The 20699-nt window shown below is 39.6% G+C and overlaps 3 protein-coding genes across 7 annotated transcripts; 1 reads left to right on the top strand and 2 right to left on the bottom strand.

Annotated features, from left to right (window-relative positions):
* Window positions 1-135: 135 nt before the first annotated feature.
* Window positions 136-9347, bottom strand: LOC121185264 (intracellular hyaluronan-binding protein 4-like). Of its 3 annotated transcripts, none has more exons than XM_041043345.1 (9): window positions 9247-9347; window positions 3513-3762; window positions 2627-2771; window positions 2335-2478; window positions 2158-2229; window positions 1982-2062; window positions 1161-1335; window positions 718-906; window positions 136-410 (listed from the first exon to the last, which is right to left on the bottom strand). In XM_041043345.1, exons 2-9 carry the CDS (start codon window positions 3754-3756, stop codon window positions 345-347), a joined length of 1116 nt encoding a protein of 371 aa, XP_040899279.1. In that variant the 5' UTR covers window positions 3757-3762; window positions 9247-9347; the 3' UTR covers window positions 136-344. The 3 variants fall into 3 exon arrangements, with proteins under 3 accessions (XP_040899279.1, XP_040899278.1, XP_040899277.1); XM_041043344.1 differs by lacking the exon at window positions 9247-9347 and adding an exon at window positions 6330-6462; XM_041043343.1 differs by lacking the exon at window positions 9247-9347 and adding an exon at window positions 3891-3978 and having other exon boundaries at window positions 137-410.
* On the top strand, window positions 6860-11900 carry znf367 (zinc finger protein 367). The gene is made up of 5 exons (XM_041043350.1): window positions 6860-7392; window positions 8273-8423; window positions 8729-8848; window positions 9265-9403; window positions 9567-11900. Exons 1-5 carry the CDS (start codon window positions 7114-7116, stop codon window positions 9823-9825), a joined length of 948 nt encoding a protein of 315 aa, XP_040899284.1. The 5' UTR covers window positions 6860-7113; the 3' UTR covers window positions 9826-11900.
* Window positions 11793-16165, bottom strand: slc35d2 (solute carrier family 35 member D2). Of its 3 annotated transcripts, none has more exons than XM_041043348.1 (12): window positions 15916-16165; window positions 15708-15741; window positions 15541-15627; window positions 15374-15441; window positions 15201-15272; window positions 14674-14742; window positions 14457-14559; window positions 13394-13486; window positions 13236-13303; window positions 12989-13067; window positions 12469-12551; window positions 11793-12225 (listed from the first exon to the last, which is right to left on the bottom strand). In XM_041043348.1, exons 1-12 carry the CDS (start codon window positions 16041-16043, stop codon window positions 12096-12098), a joined length of 1014 nt encoding a protein of 337 aa, XP_040899282.1. In that variant the 5' UTR covers window positions 16044-16165; the 3' UTR covers window positions 11793-12095. The 3 variants fall into 3 exon arrangements, with proteins under 3 accessions (XP_040899282.1, XP_040899283.1, XP_040899281.1); XM_041043349.1 differs by having other exon boundaries at window positions 14674-14712; XM_041043347.1 differs by having other exon boundaries at window positions 15374-15627.
* Window positions 16166-20699: the final 4534 nt, after the last annotated feature.

Genomic DNA, 20699 nt, shown 5'->3' with positions numbered 1-20699 from the left:
TCTTTTCATGCCAAGTCACAGTAAGACACCCCTCTTTTGCCCAGCTGAGGAGAGTTGCATTATAGCCTACAGCTGCCAAAGACAACACATCCATTTAGCAAAGTTTCTCACGTTCCCCACCCACTTGTTGCGTTCTTAAAAAAAAAAAAAAAAAAAAAAAGAAAGCTTCAATAGCGCCAAGATAAACTTGCAAAAGCATTTATTCCCCAGGAGTCAAATGCTGAACAGTGCCTTCAGTGCAATAGAACCCCAAACCTTAAGAACAGCATAAACATGAAAACTGTTTTCTAACAAGTGCAACATTTTTTCCCCCACAGGAAGTAAATGAAAAGATGTGTATTCAGTTATCTTCCTGTTGACAGTGCTGGGAAGTCTTCTGGGTCATCTGGGTTAGGAGCCAGATCATCCCTCTAATGGGAAAATGGACATTAACAACTCAGATTATGCACTTATTTACCAGCTGATTCTTATATTCTGTTGATTATAATATTGTTTTGTGACAGATTCTCTTTAATAAGCAATATGAGGCAAGCACACTAGGTTTTATTAGTCTAAATTCTCTACCAATGGAACGCTCAAATGCAGATATCAAACACGGAGCATCTACCTATCCATCCATCCATCCATCCATCCATCTAATTACTTCTGTGTTGTTCTACAGTTTGTATCCAAACACTGACATCCATTTATCTCCTTAACTGAGAGTTCAGAACATACCCTCTCCTGTATGGGTTTAGCTCTCTCTGGGCGACTAGTCAGACCACCTCGTGCTCCCCTTCCCCGACCCCCACGAGTGGGCCGTCCAAGACTCCCAAAATTGATGTCCAGAAGAGAGGTGATGTCATTCACAGACCTTCGGAGGAAGTTGCCTTCATCCTCTATGTCCTCCAGAGACCCCTTGAGGTTCTGAAGATTGGAGGCATACGCTAAATATAGTCTGATAGACAGTTGAACCTGACAGGTACAACAAAACCCAACATCTAAATTCAGGCCCTGAGAAGGGCTTTGCAAAAGCCTGTAATTTTCTCATTATGGTTTCTAGATTGTTAAGTGCCCATTCACAGAAGACAATCTCAGCTCAATTAAGTCATAGTTTGACTTTCATTTGGGCTTCGCCGTTTAACTGTAAACAGATTCTATTAAGTGCTTTACATTCTTACCTCCAGGTGCTTTGACAGGTGAATGACCTTGGCTTTGGAGGGAATCTTGTTCTCGGCTTTGCGGATATTAAACACTGCCTTGGGACGACTCATTTCCTGCACTGCCTTCCACTCGTCCAGGGTCATCTCCACGGCAACCTGGACCACCGCCTCCCCATCCTCCTCTTCCACTGTTCTATCAAAATTTGATACAAAGCACATTAAATAAAAACTGCCACATAAAGGGATTCATATATATATGTGTGTGTGTGTGTGTGCGTGATCAAAAAAAAGCTTGTGGCATATTCTTGGGAGTCAGTGGGATCTATCAAAATTTAACATTGCAAAAAAAAAAAAAAAAAAAAAACACAAAACAGTGCAAATTCATAAGCAACAAAGCAACAAATATCCATGAATTTAATCTGAAACCAGCAGATGTCTGTTTTTCATAATACAAACAATACACCTTTCAAAGACACCTGTTTTTTAGTCGACTTGTTGCTCAGTACTGAAAACAGAAAAGCACATTTCTTTGTGGGTAAATCCACATGCTACAAATGTGATCAGCTGCTATTTGTTGTTCTAATGTTGAGTCAGCAAAAGACAAAGCAAAACCCTTCACATGTTTTCTATTACTTAAGATCTTTAACACAGAGAGGCTGGACTTTTTTTCCCCCTGTCTGTTACACAAGTTTAGACTGGTCAGCTGTCACTCCTGACAGATGACTCTGCCTCTGAACTAGATGATGTGGTCACTTAAAAAAATAAATAAAATAAAATAAATAAATAAATTTAATTAATTGATAAAATAAAATAAATAAATACTAATGTGCGTCACTCACTTATTCTGATTCTCCTCATCCACAGGTATTTGGGGCTCCTCAGGTTTGACTGGAGCATCAGATGTCACCTCCATTAATTCACTTCACAAGAGGGACATGAACAAACAGAAACATATCTCTATTGTGCCCAAGTGTAAAAGCTGCCATTTCCATTACATAAATAAAAGTTCACTTACCTTGCAGCTTCATCAACACAGCCCCAGTTCCAGGGCCCTCTGCCTCCTCTCTTTTCCTCAGGAGATATACCTCTGCAATGAATGTTAGAGAAGTTGTCAGTACACCATATGGAGAGAGAAATCAACAAGAGCATACGCTTTTTAAAGTGAACTGCAACATGAACAAAAAAGGCTCACGTTCCATTGTGTCGATCATATTCTCTCTTGCCCCTCAGGTTGAAGTTGTCTGGGTTCCTTGTGTACCCTCCACCACCTCTTGATCCTCTCCTACTTCTAATCCCCCCTCTGCCCCTGAGGTCAGACTCTGCATAATGGGAAGGCCTGAGGAACAATCAGATAAAAACTAAGCAAGCGGAGTGCTGCACTAGACACTGATCACTGGTTGTTTCTGATTTTAAGGAGGGGGAATTACTTAATCAGTGACAAATACAGGAGAAAAGGGCAACTGCAACTATATGAGAACATGTACTTAGAGATGGAAAACTCCTGTGGGTACTCCTCTTGGTTGGCCCTACGCTCCCCGGCGGCAGCTCTCTTCATGCCCCTCTGGCCCTCCTCTCTGCCATCTCTGCTCTCAGGGCGTGCCTGCTGCTGCTCCTGCTGCTGCTTATGGGCTGCAAATAGAAAATGAGGTCTATGAGATATTCAGCTGTGTTGTATTTTATCACTTTTTCCCCTATTTGTTTACAAATTGTCCAAGAACCTTGCATAATTATGTGTCTGGTCTGGCAAACCAAGCAAAATTACCCTTGTTAGAATCAGTCATCAATAAAGCCACTTATTACAGTCTACAATACCACAAAAAGTACTGGCTGAATATTTGAACCTTCCAGTACTCCTTTAGGTCTCAGCCTTGATTCTAGTATTTTCCAGGGTCTTGCATACACTCTTAAAACCTCAATTTTACAGAATGAAAGAATGGATGTGATAATATCAAACAAATGCTGGAAAATAAAAGGAGAAACCAAGAGTCCTACAGTCCAGCCACTGCTTTTTTTAAAACAGTAAAAATGGGATAACTGCAACTTTTATACATTTTTGCAGATTTTTGTTTTTGACTGAATCAGTACATGGCTGTTTCTTTAGTCAGGAGTGAAATGCATGCTTTTTACATACTATTTTTTCCCCATTTACATACAGTTCTGAATGTGCTATCAAAAAATTTGGCAACACCTGAAATTCCACCCCGACGGCATGCACATGTGCTCAACAGCCTCGCTGACCTTGCACCATCAGCAGCTGACAAAGCCTACGCAAACCGGCCACTCTTGGCTACACAACCCAATCTAGAAATACTAGCAGCTACCAGAATCGTTTGGATCCGGGGTGTGTACCCACGATGCAACCTAGCTTACCTGGAGCCGGGTCCTGACCCTCCGACGCGATGGGAACGCGTCTGTCCTTCTGAGATTCCCTCTGCCCGGGTTTTTTCTGCTTGCCTTTCCTCTTCTCCTCCTCTTCCTTCTTCTTTTTCTTTTTCTTCTTATCCTTCTCCTTCTCCGTTTCCACTTCGCTGATCAAGTCAAACGGGTCAGCGTCGTCATCCAGAAGGTTCCCGAACCTGTTCGACACGACGCACCCGTAGGCGTCCGGCAGCATTTTAGCCTGTGTATCGCCAAAAGGAACAAAAAAAAAATTAAGCAGAGTTCAAAAGAAAGCTCCCTCTTTACACTCTCGGTATGAACACATATCTTTCAAATGCTTAACGGTATGTAGAAAAATCAAGAATCAACCGTTTTCCTGTTCAGGTACAACAGCAAAGAGCCGCAGACTGTTCCTTGCTTCCCCAGTGAACATCCAACAAACGCTCACGTCAGTGTGTCCACACTTTTAAATGTTTGCACGTGTGGAGACGAGCGACGCCACGCCCCCGTGCTCATCAATAGGGTATTTACTAATCAATATTCATTGCATAGACTTCTAACTCCCCTTCTAATGTAGACAGACTATTATCTGCTTAGTCAGAACGTGCTACTTGAATATTGGCACAGGAACAGAAATCAAAGAAAGTTTTATTTGTTGGGGGGGAAAAGGCTGTACAAGTAAATGCATAAAAGAGTTTAAAATATTTCCATTTTTGAAAATCAATGTCACGAGCGCCTGTTCTGGGTAGCATCCCAATATTCCTTTATATTCTGTAACTACCCATTAGTGATGGTAACAATTTAAGATAGATGTGACCAAACCCTCAGTGTTGCAGCCAGGGTAATTTGCTAAGGTAAAAAAAATTCTATCATATAAAACAGAAAAAAATCTGAAACTGATCACTCTCCCCTTTTTCCTATAAACAGTATATAACATCACCCACAGCATAGTTATTTTATTTTCAACATGTTATATTATTAGTGACTATAACGACTATAGTACAGTAACTGTAAGTTAAGGCCTTCTACATACTTCCTGTTGAGCACCTACCTGAGGGCCAATTTGTGCTTTGAGCAGCCTACATTGCTAAGTATGTCTGCTTTCATTTGAGTAGACATTTCATCAGGTATTGAACTCAGTTGTGTTTGGAAATTCAGCAATCATTAAGCAGCCTTAACTTTTCCACATTAAGACACAATCTAAAAAGCATCATATTTGCATGCCTTTTATATACTGCACAGCTTGTACTAAACTCTGTATGCCCCTGTTTTACAAGCAAAAAATTATGAATTCTCTGCCTTTCCATCTGAATGGTGTTCTTTGCTACAGGCAAAACCTAATTTTCCTTCATGGAGCATTAGAAAAATGACCAATTGATAGTTATAAAATGACCTTAAGAATATACATATATTGTAACACTCAGATCCACATGTGTGCTAAGTGTAACATTAGATCAAAATACCTCAAACCTGATTAAGCTGTGTCACCCTCACTAGTGGGATGAGTCAGGATATATTTTACACAATGAAACTTAGCTTCATCTAGTGGCCAAAGAAGAAAGTTCAAGTCTGAGGTGCCTACCTATGTTACAACATTCAGTGGGGATGGGGGGCTCTATTAGAATTGACATCAGTGTGTCAGTATTAATGCATGCCAGGAAATACTACAAAGATTACATAGTATAGTGTATGTAGATGAAATCCTATAAGCAGTTTTACTTGTTAGACTGACTAGAATGTAACTGCACAGATTTAAGTGCCTGGTCACAATGGAGAGGAGTCTGACTTTTTTTTTTTTTTGCTCTGTTAGCACAAAGTAGTCAGTGATATTTGCTACTTTATAAGTAGTGGGAGCATGGCATACTAATACTGACAGATAAAACTGATTATTAATCACAAACATTGCCTTTAAATTCAGGACTATAGCATGTAATGCTATAACTGGGATAAGGTGCAATTGACAGTGAATCAGTTCTCCATTCACCACATTAAACAAGGACAACTACGCTTCAAAGATACAATAAAATATACTTGGATTGCCTTTTTTAGGTAAGAGTGAATGAGCGAGAGACAGCCAGACAGGCCAACTGCAATGAGGCAGGCACATAAAGATAAACAGAAAGGCTTCTGTTGCACCACAGTGAATAACTGGAACAACTCATAGGACACTATGACTGCACACTTCATTTCAGTTATTTACATGGGCATTTTGTCAGAGCTGTCATACCTCTGCATTGAAATGAAAGACAATATGTAATATGTCAAACAATGCTAGTGAATCACTCCAATCCCTGTTTTCTGAGCTTCATCTTTATTGTCTCTTTCTGAAACATACTTTTGTACTTTTAGCACTGACATAATACTTTAACTACTGACTCATCTGCTTGACAATGTTCTCACATACCAGAAGGATTTTTACCATTTAGGTTTAATGTTTTACTTCTTGTGCGTCTGAGTCTCAGCCTTGTTATCATGTTTTACTCATTGGTATTTCTTTCTACTGATCTCATGCTGCCCACTTCCTTCTGAACATCATAAAGATGTCACCCTGTTTTTGCCTCCTTTAAACAGATACTCTGGAAGCTGGTGAATAAAAATCCAAATGTTCTTGCATTTAAATCTTTCGATCCATCCATATAAACTGGAACATAACTTACAAAGTTTGGCCCTTATCTTCAAACAATACTGACCCACTGCCTGTATTTTTGTGTATCTGACTATTCTCAAGCACAAACAAATCTGATGATACTGAAGGGAATAACCACAATGGTGTCGTGCGCTAATTTAACAACCGATTTTTCGACTTACCCTCAGTTTCTATTTCTTTTTAAGCCACACAGTACACCCTTTGTTCAAGTAATTCCGCCCTAAAATGATTACGTAACTTTGGCGCCTCTGAGCCACCGTTTCCTTTCCCTTTAAACTGACCAAAAATGTAATAACATAAACAGACTCCTCAGCGCGGGAAAGGGCCATCTGCTCGTCTGCGGGGTAAAATTAACCGCCCTTCACTCTCATTGGCCACGTCGTGGCAGAACGTGCGCTTTGCTCGTCTTCATTGGCCAATCTCATTGTCAGCGTGCGAGAGCGCGCACCAAGCGTTTAAATCTCATTGGACAAGACGTCTCGACCAATCATAGCCCGCGGATAGCTCTCTGTTCTGCCTATTGGTTTTAGAGGCTTGCTACGTGGACGCAGGCGGCTGCTGCCATTGGTTATTCCGCTTTTTCGACGACACGTGGGATACGATCCCTGCAGCCGGTTGGCCAGTGATCTGCTCAGGCGCGATTTTGCAACGCGGGACAACGCTGCTGTGGGCGCACACAGGTCAGTTCGGACGACCCGCAGCGACAAGAAGGGAACTTAACGTCACCTTCATATCTGACTGTATCTTCTGAGGATACTTTGTTGCGAGGAACGGATCCGAGATTTCTTTCTAATCCCTCTTCGGAAATGAAGGACATATTCACCCCAGATTGAAACTTTATAACTTTTTCTTATTGATTTTTGAAAACAATCAGTTAAGAGTTAAAACTGTTACAGTTTCTTTGCTTGCTTTTGCGACTAACAGCGCGATTTTGACACTCATACCATGGCCGACAGCAAGCACCCGCATGTTATTTTCTGCAACGACTCTCCCAAGAGAGTTTTGGTGTCCGTCATTAAGACCACCCCGATCAAACCCAGGAAAGCGGAGGCCCTGACACCGACAAGCCCTGGTTTCAGCGACTTCATGGTCTACCCGTGGAAATGGGGTGAGAACGCCCACAACGTGACTCTGAGCCCGGGCTCAGTGAGCGGGGCTTCGTCCCCTACCGGGACTCAGACGGCCAGAGAAGCGGACACGGCTCCCTCACCTGACCAGATCAAGGTAAAAAAAAAAAAAAAAAAAAAATTAAAATATTTTCATCGTTATGACAGTGCTTATAACGCGGCATGGTAGAGATTTTGTCCAGACTGAGCAGTATTGAAAGGCTATAGTTACTTTTGTGTAGGTTGAGGTTACTGACAACACCGTAAAATACTTATAATAACATTTGTAACGAACAACAACACCGATAACATATGTATCTGTTAGTAATAACATTAGACGTGTGGTGATAGAGCGCATGCATGATGATACTGACATGTTTTAAGGACACAAACTATTCCAAACTTAGTCGTCATAGAAGATTAATACAGTCTAGAGGTAAATATAAGTTCATTTTTAAGGGGGGGGGGTACTTAAAGAGCTGAAATTATGTTTTGACTCAGCCTTAACATGGCCGAGATGGAAAGTCATTTAAAAAAAAACGCCCGCGCATTAGGGTGTGACATGGTGGATTTTAAACCCCACTTACTTCCTGAATCTGGAGCAGCTGCTTCTACATGACGCTTAGCAGCGCGCCAAAAATGTAACCGGATGTGAATGAATTATAATGGACAAACGTGCTACAATGTAACACGTGAGCCCATCAAAGGAAGTTACGATAAATCTGATCTTACATTGTATCGAATACAAATCAGTGGTAAAACGATGCATTTTGGTGATAAAAGTAGTAATAACATGATGTCCCTGTTTAAATTATGTTTCCTGAACTTAACTCATATGTTGTAAATTTAATAGGTCATATTCGCATGAAAACATTTTGTACTCAATCTGTCAAACTGTGCTTTTGATTTGCTTTGGGCTGCTGCTCTGCTAATAGGAACAAGTTTTAAGGTGTTAATTAAGAGAGTGTTCAAATTTGTGTGTGTACTCTTGCTGGCAGGATGGTATCCGCAGAGGTCGTCCACGGGCTGACACTGTGCGGGAGCTGATAAGCGAGGGGGAGACCTCATCCAGCCGTATCCGCTGTAACATCTGCAACCGAGTGTTTCCCAGAGAGAAGTCTCTCCAGGCTCATAAGAGGACACACACAGGTGAGATAGTGACTTATTTTAAAGGAAACATGTGTCTCGAGGAAAGGTGGAGGTGTCATGATTTCATAATGCTCTTTTTTACAGTACTAGAAGCAGAGAAGGTCATTTAAACACTTGTCTAAGCAAATGTAACAGCAGGAGGGGGCACAATTATGCGGTGGACAATTGACCTCTATTCTATATCTTAAGACTTTAGTATTCACTTTTGAAAGTGGCGCATGTGTGTATCATATAAGCAGCACTGTGTAGGAACTATAACCTTTAATAACCATAACACCTGAACATTATCCTCTTTTTCTCTGCAGGAGAGAGGCCCTATCTCTGCGACTACCCAAACTGCGGGAAGGCGTTTGTCCAGAGTGGCCAGCTGAAGACACACCAGCGGCTGCACACCGGGGAAAAACCCTTTGTCTGCTCAGAGAAAGGTGGAATTTAAAAAAAGAGCTGGACAGTTTTATTTAAGAGATGTTGTTCTCCCAAACAACAAAGTCAAAATTTGTGAACTTTCACTTTTAGACATGTTTAGGGTACTTTCCAGTGGCTGAGTGAGGGTGATTGAATAGAGCCTTTAACTAGCTGAGTTATATTTGAAGCATTTGGAAAGTACCTGAGAAACTCAAAACTGATACTAGATTTGCCTGACTCATAACAACACTGAGATTTATTCACTGTTATTACTTTTTAAAAACACCAATCTATTCTTACTATCTTGACACATGACTGAGCCTTCGTGACAGCAGTAAACCACAAAAAGGGCACACATTTGTACTCTAAAATCACAGAGAAAACATGACCTTCAGTGACTTACTGCATTTATTCATACCTGTTGTTTTCTCCTCAGGATGTGGTAATCGGTTTACCCATGCCAACCGTCATTGCCCCAAGCATCCTTTCTCACGTCTGAAGAGGGAGGAACCAAAGGAGGGCCTGGGGAAGGCCCAGTCTGTGGATAACAAGGCTGTGGCAGAGTGGCTGGCAAAGTAAGTGAATACACAGGACTGCACATACTGTTGCTCAGACAGACAGACAGACAAGTGAACTGAGCCACTGTCTAATAACGTATGCAGAGTTTTGAAATATCGAGCATTTCATGTCATTTTCTGCTTACACTGTATGTTAATGTAATCTTCTGCGTCGGCACAGGTATTGGCGAACCCGCGAGCAGCGCGCCCCTACGACCACCAAGGCGAAGCCACAGGGCAAGGCAAGAGCGGAGGACCAGGAGCAGCAGGATCCCATGGAGTTTCTCCAGTCCGATGAAGAAAACGGGGAAGAGGAAGAGACCGCAGAGGACGAAAAGGGTAGCCAGGGAGGAGCCGCCAAGCGCCGCCTCCAGGAGCAACGAGAGCGTCTCCACGGTGCTCTGGCGCTCATTGAGCTGGCCAACAACCTGTCTGCCTGAACACCCACCCACTTCCTGATCCTGGACTCCCATTTCCTTCCCCTCGTATCTCCATACCCAATCCGCCTTCCTGCAATATGTGCTGTAGCTAAACATCGTTCATAAACGCAGATCAAAGACTAGTTTAGTTTGTTCTTTCAAGTTGTGAAACCAGACTTTGAGAAAGAGTTGGCCTGAGATCAGTGTTATGCACAGCATCATCTAATCCCCCTCACAGCACCAGGAAGGCACAAGCTAAAGCACCTTATTCAGCTTACATTTTATTCTTTTAGGCTGCTATAATTGTAGTTTTGACTATATGAAGAATGTCTTTCTTTCTTCTGTCTTCTACCGGCAAAGAAAGAGTACTTGTTATGTTTTTAATTTGTTTTGTTTGCACTTTGATGGTAACGAGTTTTTTTTAAATATATTGTGAGTGTAAGAGAGTGTGTATGACTGATGTATATATGGATTAAGCTCAGATGGACAGAACGATACAGGGTGTGGTCAAAGATAGGAAATGTTAAGTTGCATTCTGACTGTCAGATGACCTCTCATCATGCTCCCACGTTTCATCTCCAGCCTTGCAAGCACAATTTCGCCACCTCTGATGACAGTAGTGGTGGTAGAAATGGACGGAGAAAGGTTCAGATAATTTTAGCCTCACCAGTATAAGTCTCTCTTAAAAAAACAGTGGTGAGCAAAGGTGGACAAAGCGAGACCAAAAAGAAAAAGTCAGGGGAGCTAGATCAGTCCTGACATGTGACATGGTAATTCTTACATGTGAATGAGAGGTGATCATTGCAAGCCTAATCCAGAGGTCTGGCCAGGCACAAGCTTTTACAAAAATCCAAACTTTTACAGCCTTACCACGTCTTGGTATTTACACATAACTATATCCTGACATTACCAGACAAGTGTGGGGAAAAATCCACCCTGAGCCGACTACCTACTGTCTTCTGGGCTGAATTGATACTACAGTGGTTAAAGGTCCAGATTACCTTTTAGGACACGCCATATTTCCAATTTAACAGCAGTTTCCTCCTAGATACAAAGAATGTGTGTAAAATCTGCACAGGCCAAAAGTTGTTTTCCAACCAGACGGGAGATGTTTTACAATGGATGTCAGTCGCCTTTTATATTAAAACGTGACTGACCAGTTATGATACAGGCATAGCATCATAGCAGCGTGTGGTGCATCTATGTCATCTCATTTCAAAGTTTAAATTATGAGATATTTATTTCACAGTGTATTTTTTTTTCCTGGCTAACATTTTGTTCATATGTCTGAGAGCGTTATAATCATTTGATGCGTAAAGGGAAATTCTGACTTCACCAAATATTTTCTAAGTTTACCACATAAATTTAGACATCCCATTGACTTTGATGAAGCACTTACACCTACTATTAAGTCTTGGATTAAGCTTGCAATGCACTGAAGATTAGATCTGTTGTATGTGTCCAAGAAAATGGCGCCTGGTTTTCATAAACTGATTTGTGTAGTGCTGGGTATTTTCCTTTCGGTTCTTTTTTTTGTGTTTCTTTTTTTTTTTTTTAACGCAACACTACATCCTTCAACACTGTATGACGCCTCTCATAACTGCCCTGCTTTTAGTTGTTTTGGAGAAAACTGCACCAGCAACCTGTCACTCTCTCACTCTAGCTGTGATGTTTGAATCTGTTCGATTTACAAATGACCCTTGCGGAGTTACGGTGAAACTGGAAGGCAAATTGTTAATTGTTGATAATCAAAACACCAAATGATTTATTGTACCCAGTTATAGTATATTTTGAAGCATTTCTAACCCTTAGTCTATTTTGTGGTTTGAGAAGATTATGGCATTTAATATATACACATTGTGTTTGTTAGAATATTGAGTATGCACAATTTACGGAGAGCTTTTAAGTTGAAATTTAGTTTCAGTTTTCCCCTTTGCTAACATCCTCCAACAGTTTTCATGTTTGTGACATGTATAGAGTGATCCTGCTTGCTTAGTAGATATTTTATTACACATTTTAAAGGTAAGATTTCTCTGACAAAACTGTCCACACTGTTATATCATTTTTGGTCTTCAATAAACATTCACTGAACCTGACCCAGATTTTATGTGCCCTTCTTCTCAGTTTATTCGGTCAAGATTTAGTTGTGCATTTAAATAGATAGCACCAGTAATATATCCAGGGAAATCAGTTCATTTGAGTTTAAATAAATATAAAAGGTAAAGCAACATTATGCTCCAATATGAAGCAGAACAATGCCACCAAGTGGTGAATGCTGACATACTGTCCGTTTAGTTAGTAGAGTTGCTCCCTGTTGAACCTTCTGCAATTTCAATCTTCAGCTCTTGTGCTCCTTCTGTCTTATTTCCAGATGATTTGCTGTTAAAGGTGAAATATGAGTACACGAGTCCACCTGACATGCTGCAAAGCAAAAGATAAAAACAATAAATTGTTGGGCCATGAGAACTACTTAGCTGTTACTCAGTAACTAACAATTTATGTACCAGTGTAGTTTTGAAATGTTTTAGTTCAAAGATGCCTATAATAACAAAAACAGGCATATTTGGCTTTTAGTCATCAGTAAGACATATAAAATATGTTGGTTATTGTTGTTAAATAATTTTTAAGAATGAAATGAAATGGGAAAGGAAAAAACATTCTTACCAAATGCTGAGGCCTAGGAAGTTAGTCCAAGAGAACAGGTAGTCTCCTCCCACAAATATGCCAACATAGGCTACTGCAACATTCTTGAGAACAATTTTTAACATTTGTGCAAGTTAGTGGTGATCTTGTTAAAAACACATTTTTTATTATTAATATATATATATTATATATGATTTTGTGCCTGTAACTTTGCAGAATGGCTCAAAAACCTGAGTGAAAAAGCTCAGCCTTCGCCATGGGCCAAAAAAACAAGTAGCTAGTTTTTCGGTGCAGATTTGGAACAAGGTGTAGATTTAGGAAATTTTCAAAAAAATTCTTAGCATTGCAAATTAGGCAATTTTGAATATGTTTACTGCTTTGTGATTATCACTATGTTTAGTCTGACACAGAATCCAGATCCACAAACAGATTATAACTTTAAGTCTGTCTGTTATCACAATAATCAGTTTGGAGGGTTGGCTAACCTTAGCAAAGATATGCACTGCATGTGCTTTTGAGTGGTCTTATCATGTGCTCCTACCTTTATTGCCCCAACTACTGTGGTAGTAAGTGCGGAGTTGTAATAGCTGCATAGGACTATGGAATACATCAGCACAAACCTGAAAAAAAACAGAGCTGATTCTTAAAAGACTGGGTAAGCTGAGTAAGTAAAGTAAGAGATAAATACGTAAGTATGATTTTTAGAATATCAAGTTTGTTTTTGGAGTTGCCACAAAGGTGTGACAGTAATTGAACAGTTTGAACGCAGATCAAATATAGTGACGTACCCCATGAAGCAGGACATGAGGAAACAAAAAATAAATGTGGCTTTAACCCAGTCCTCAAACGTGACTGCCTGTGAATCAAAACACACAAGGAAGTCAGGCAGGAAAAGCATATGCAAACACCCAGAGAGAATATATACTGGATTAGTAACTGTATTTACCTGGTGCAAATCTCCAGTTAATGCACTTGCCAAGAGAGTGGGGATAACAATGATCAGTGCATTGTAAAATAAGACACCATACTTCCCAAGGCCCTAATGAAACAAAGAGGAAAATATTAGATGTGATGTGACCAAAATCAAACATACACAGATCATTTGTGAGGATGCCTGTGTAACAAACAGCAAACCTAAAAACAGTTAGTTATACTGCACGTTAACATTTTTAACAGTATTAATAATTCTTATTTACCCCCAGATAAGTCAGCAACTGTCAGTAATTAAAAATCGTATAAGTAAAAAAAAAAAAAAGTAGTGTTTGCTACCATGGAGATCTTGATATGTTCAAGATCCTGTTTACTAATAGGGTGGATGAACAAAATCAAAGCCATCACCTTATGGTGCTAAAGTTAAAAATCAAATGCCTCATCTAATTTACTTAGACTATTTTTGAGACCATACCATATATAAAAATATTGTGGTTAGCACTGTCACCTCACAGTAAGAAGGATCTGGGTTCGAATGCAGCCGGGGCTTTTTTTGTGGGACATTTGCATGTTCTCCCCGTCTGTTACCTCACTTCCTCCCACAGTCCAAATACATGCAGGGTGTATGTGCTTAGGCATGAATGTGAGCGTGAATGGTTATTTGTCTCTATATGTCAGCCCTGTGACAGACTGGCGACCTGTTCAAGGTGTACCACGCCTCTCATCCAAAGTCAGCTGGGATTGGCTCCAGCCTCCCCCGTGACCCTTAAGAGGATAAGCAGTATAAATAATGGATGGATGGATGTTTATTTAATGACATACTGTATAAGCCATTGGTGACTGTCAAACCCACTGTTTCCCATCAAAGGTCTTAGATGTACAAATATATGCAATCAATTAATCCAGCAATACATTCTGCTATAACCGTACAAATTATCTGATACTTGTCCTGTTTCAACAGCAAATGAAGCAGTTAGCCACAAATAGGTACACCTACACAGACATTTAACTTTCTGAAACTACCAGTAACATACAGTATAAATCACCTCTATTTCTACAGAATGTACAGGGGATGTTACCTCAATGCCGAGCTTCTTCTTAGTGTACACACTGCTGGCAGCAGTGAAGGCATCATTTAGCAGGATGAAAGTGTAGCCCTCCACATCGAAGGCCAAGTCAGAACTAGAGGAGAGGAAATGTTGGGGGGGAAATGCAGGTGTTTTGTGTTAACTAGGTTTAGGACTTAAGCAACCAATAAACAACGACAAAATTTAAACACAACAAAACAGGACATACCTTGCAGCAACCATGGCACCAAGAACTATGGCTACAACACTGTAGACAAGACGTTTTGGAAATGTTTTTCTGAAAAAACAGGAACACTGAAACATTCAGTCATTCAAAACCAAAAAAGTTGACAGGAAGAGGTATGTGCATGGGTGGATTATAAGACATGTAAAAGGCCTCCCACCCTTCCTACCTAAGAGCAAGGGCCACAGACTCAAAGAGGTGTCTTTTTGGTCATTTTGCATTTTGCTTTTTGTGGTTGTTTTGTTTCTCTTTGTAGTTGTTTGATTGGCTTCTTACAGAGTCGCTTAGACCTGTTCAGTAATTCATCTATGGGTGCATGTCAAAGTATCGAATGAGCTCACTTAACAACACTTGACAGTTTTTCCCAATGACTAATTCATATTCTATCTTACATCTCCCTTCTCCCCACCAGAAACTCCTGTCTTCCTTAATTCAAATTTTAAATCTATTTATGTAAGAGTGCAAAATGAAACAGCTCCGACATCAATATGTAAATCAGAGATATGTCTGACCTTAGTATATATACTTCCAAGATCATTGTCATCAGTATGGTGAATTTCCGTAACACTGTAAACATGGGTAAACTGTAAAAGACAACATGTTATTGGAAAGACCACATGAGTGAGCAGTAAGAAACTTAAGGACCAAAATCTGCAAAAGTAAATAACAGCCAAACTGGTAAAACCTGAGTTTTTTGGTGCTGGCCAGTCCTGTTATATGGTTCCCAACATACAGCAAAGGAAGAGGGAAAATCTGGCAAGAAAATAAAGGCATGCAGTGTTGTATAGTGGAAAAATGAATAAATAAAAATGAAAGATGAGGAAGAATTTTTGACAAATGAGAAATGCTTACTTTTAAGAAAATGCTTCTGTCAAAATCTTGAAACTGGACTGTTTTGCTCCGTTTGGCAGCATAAAGGACAACGAGGGTGGTGATCATCTGAAAGGGCAAATGAGTGCGTTCGTGTGACAACGTGTGAGAAACGGAGGGAAACTAACGTCCACACCTGGACAACTTACCTGGCCAATTCCCAGACACATGTAGGAGGGAAACCTGCAAAAGCAACACAGACACAGAAGAAGACCGGGGAGGTTATAATTTAGCGCTATCAAAAGCTTCCTGTGTGTGTGTGTGTGTGTGTGTGTGTGTGTGTGTGTGTGTGTGTGTGTGTGTGTGTGTGTGAACTACATGGATGACCTGATGACAGCACCTCAAAGCGCCACCTACCTGAAGCTGGTCAGGACGGTTTTATTCACCACCGTGATCAGAAACGAACTGCCGGCGTAAAACACGGCGGAGAACAACTTGAGCAGCCCGGAGTGTTCAGCTGTGTCCTGACAGGCTTTAGCAGACATCGTCAGGTACAATAAGACACCTGTTAGAGTTGATAAAATAATAATAATACGCTTTTTGTTTCTAAGGCGGAGTAATTCCTGGTTTAGTGGCAAGTTTTACTGGTGTTTCCGGTTAACCACTTGTGAACGTCCTCACAGGAAAAAGGGACAGGTGGGCGGTCCTCACACTGTTACATAATTCAGAGGGGGAGTCAAACTAATCCCTTTGTTTCCCTTTTTCTTTAAGTTATCAAGCCTGCTTACCACTTAATGGTGGAAGAAACTGACATAAAAAAAACAACACTTAAAAGAATTAAAACATGCATTTTATCGATAGGACAGTTAAATGTGTTTTTGATATAGTTTGTTTCAAATTAAAGCACTAAGTTGGTGATGAGATGTATGAAGGCTATTTATTTGCAGTGCATGTTACAGAATGTCAGTGGCAGATTAAAATAAAAGTGGCGAAAATGTGAAAATACCTGCATTGTGTAGTTTTATGCAGTAATAGCAATATTTATAATAAAAGGATATTAGTAAAACTGTACAAGAGTTTTTAAAGTAAAAGCAGGATGGATACTATCAGGAGCGTAACATAAGTCATTCATTAATGTGTAGGTAAAATATTAATGTTGTGTGGTCGAGGTGCACATAAAACACTGCTGGGTAGTTTAAACTACATAGAATTTATCATAGCATGATTACATTACATACATTTTGTGATCTGCAACTTACAAATGCAAACTTCTGTCCTGTTTTGGTGGATTTTTAAACAAAGCCAGGCTTGTGAATTGAATTAAATGTGCATTATACACAGTAGCACTGTGGTTAAACATATTTGCATATTTGGCTCACATGTCACACAAGCAGTTTACACATATGTTGTTTGACAAATAAATATCAATGGAGCATCAACAGCAGCAACCAAACAATTGTGACATTTGTGCAGTACATTTCCGATCAACTTTAGACTGAAGAGGTCTGCCAAGTTAAACATTATTAGACAAAGAGCTGTCATCACATCTCAGTAGGCACGAAGGCAAAACACTTGCCAGGTTGCCAGAGTATGCTGCACCCACAGGTCTGGTATTTGGAAGACAAACTGCCTTATTTGTATTTGTGTAATGTGTTTTGCTAGAGTCAGCAGTCTGAGCAGAAACTTCGATATGCTGCTGTCAAAAGATCTGGCTGAAAAACAAAAAAGTCATACTAAGATGTCACATATGTTGAGAGAAATGTGCTGAGAAGACAACATTCTGCTGCATTCTGCAACATTCAACAGCATCTCTGACTGTTGTACGCCACCCACAGTTATTCATCAATAGAGATGTGAGAGTATTTATATCTATACGTATGGTTTAGCAAAACAAACTCGGCAAGCCAAACATGCTGAAAGTCAAAAACCTTACACAGTACAAAGCGGTCACTTGGCAGTGATTATAGGTGATCTTCAAAGAGGCGTTTACTGGAGTCAAGTGCTGTAACAAAATATCAGCGACAGCCAAAATAAGATTTACTAAAGCAAGTAGGATCGTGTACAATGTTGGAGCCAGTTTCCTGAGCGAAAGTGTTGACGAACACAGTACTGTGTCCAGAACATGGCGCTGCTTCGCACAGGCATATGGAGTTACCTGGTAGCTGTGGCAAGTAAACATTTGCTATTTTACTGCCAAGATGCTACTGTTTACAATTCCACTCACTTTGGCAAACCGGAGGACTCTGCTGAGGAGAAGTTCAGAATAAAATGTCAGTAAACATCACTGGATTTGGACAGAACAGTATTTCCACTAGAGGATGCTATTGAATTGTGAAGTCATCGCTGTGTAAAATAAAACATCTTGAACTGACACAGCGACAAGCAACCACATGCACAGTTTCTTCTTCAGCTTTACCTCCCACAGTTTGTCTGTTTACATCAGTCTGCAACATTTTGTTACTGCTTGCTTAGAGCTATCTATTTTTCTCCTCGTGTTTCGTGTAAATCATTTTCTTTTTCTCAACAAAATGGTCCCTCTTTCTTTGCGCAACTTTTTCACATATTGTCCTTTGAAGCAAGATGAGCCTCTGCCAAACTTTTCTGACAGAGTGCTGAGGAATCAGTTCCTGGAAAATTATAACAGATTAATCAGTCGCCAGAAGGGCACCAGCCACAGCTGTGAGAAGTTTTGTTCGCTTGTGTGTGCGTTATGGTAACTTTCCCCGTGGCCCCATCTGACACCATCTTATTTGTTTTCTCAATATCTTTCTTTTTTACTCTTTGGATTTGACCTCAGGTCTCTGATAAAGGAAATTAAACATCTTTATGTGGTAAAAGAGGAGAGCTCACTGATGAATGGTGTAAAACCTTTAAATCTCTTTACAATGAAAATGTTTTGACAAAGCACCAAAGAAGAAACCTGCTCTGACTCGAGTTCAGTTATATGGGAAAGTATTTACAAAAGTTTAAGAGACTGAGTGACTCAAAAGGCAGCTTACAGTTATTTGCTGGAGGTTATTTTCTGTCATTTTGATGGGATGAGTTATTCATTATCATAACAACCAGATGCCTTGGGCCTTCACATGATTAATAACTTGATGATTGTAAATGGAGTAGTGAACCGGTGAATTAATGTTCACCTGAGATTATTTTAATCTCATCATCAATGTATATTTTACCTGACTGTCACATTGGTGCTTTTGGACTTTGATAAGACATTACCTAAGTCCAAAATTCTACATAATGAGTGTACTCTGCAGCTGTCATAGTTTTGGGAATTGTAAAAGGGATTCACATAAAGCGACTGATTAACTGTTCATGAATGAAATCTGGAAGGCATTAGATATTGCCTGAGAAACAACACCAGACTTGAGATGTGTTGTACACTGATTAACTGCTGATCTCACAATATGTGACATCAGGAACAATGCCTTCTTTCTCAGACATGATACAGAGAATGTTGAATTTCATAAGAAAGGCAGAATGTTTTTATTACATCAAGGCTTTTTATTTGTTTTAAAAAGAACCAAACGCTTTACTCATTAGTCAGAAAGTATTTGTGACTCCATCCTCACAACACTGAATATTTGGTACTCAAACATTTTGGTAGACAAACATGCAATCCTTTTATAATATTGTATTAAGTAGTTTAAAGTAATAATCCCCAAACCAGAGTAAGAATAAAATGTTGGCTCAACATTTGATGGTTCATCAAATGAACAGTGTTGATATGATCTTTACAACTTTGAAAAGCTAAAAAGGTTGGAACACTGGTTTACAGCAGACAGATGACAAAATGTTTGTGCTCTGTAGAAAATGCCCTTTAAGTGCATTTAAGTACAATACTGAGACAAAAACATGAAGAAAATAATGATGATAAAAAAATATATATATCTCTATCCAAAAAAAGTACAAGAAAACAAAAAAGCTAACGTAAGTAAAGTAAATGTAAGTAATATTTTCCACCTCTGTCTCACCTCTCACTTGGCAGTGAAACCAATTAAATCAAATAAATCTCAGTGAAGCTTTCCAAAAGCTTTTATAGCCTTTTCTGTGTGTAGTAGCTTGTCTCTGTGTGATTAGTAATGACAGAGGAGGGAGCGGCATTTTTATCATCATCAAAGGACAAGACCGAACAAGGAAAGTCCAAGTCTATTTTACTTTCATTTCTATAAAAATGTAGACTTACATCTCCAAGTTTCATCTGTAATCTCTTTCCCCATTCACTTGTACAAATATGGCAAAAACGACTGTCTCCATATCTCAGTTTATATGATAATATTTCTTCGTAGTATTTAGTAACATGAAATTCAAAATAATTCCCTCCCCATAATCGATATAATAAACCACCACAAGATTTTCTCTATGACACAATTTCTTGAAAATACCAGTTTTAGAAAACTTGATACACAGATATCTTGGCGAGAGATTTGTCATTCCACATCTCACAAAGTTTCTTGCATCTTGTTTTGTTTCCTTTTCCTCAGAATATGCTCCAGACGTCGCCTCTGCACGGGAGAAGCACAAATGGGCGTCTTCATGTCCCTAAAGTAGAGTCTGTGGACCCACAAAGAAAGACAATTATGTTTATGTGATAACCACACAATCACACTGTGGCTCATTGTTGATCTTTGATCTTCACTACTTACATCAGTGCAGAGATGTCACAGGCGCCATTGTTTTCCTGCTCATACCATACTTGCACCCTCCTCAGCACAGCATCGTTGACTATCCTTGTTTTGAGACAGCATTTTGGGATGCCAGCTACAATGTGAGATTAAGAGCCATGGTAAGAATATTAGAAAAGAAATTGGAAAAAACAACGCTAATTGACAAAAATATATAAATTTTGAAATTTGTTATGCAAATGCTGTTGCATTATTTCCATTTAGTTATTTTTTTTTGTGAGAACACTATATACTATTTGGAACAGCTGCTGCACACCAAAAAAACTATTTATTATCTACAGCCCCTGTTTTTCCTAAAGCACATGCACATGCTTGTTTAAACTTTTCGAGGCAAAGTGATCATAAATATCAGCTTGGTAAGTGTTTACAACAGTGCAATACTTTTCATTTTTATTTGTTAGCGCCATACTGAGAAACTGGTTATCACACACCTACGGTTTTCTTTCCCAAAGAATTCTTAATATCTGAATGTACATTTATTTAGAATCATTATAAACAGATCAAACTGATTCA

This window comes from Toxotes jaculatrix, chromosome 7, assembly GCF_017976425.1.
Source record: "Toxotes jaculatrix isolate fToxJac2 chromosome 7, fToxJac2.pri, whole genome shotgun sequence".
NCBI lineage: Eukaryota > Metazoa > Chordata > Actinopteri > Toxotidae > Toxotes > Toxotes jaculatrix.
Note: the sequence above shows the minus strand (reverse complement) of the source record. Positions and strands in the feature narration are given on the sequence as shown.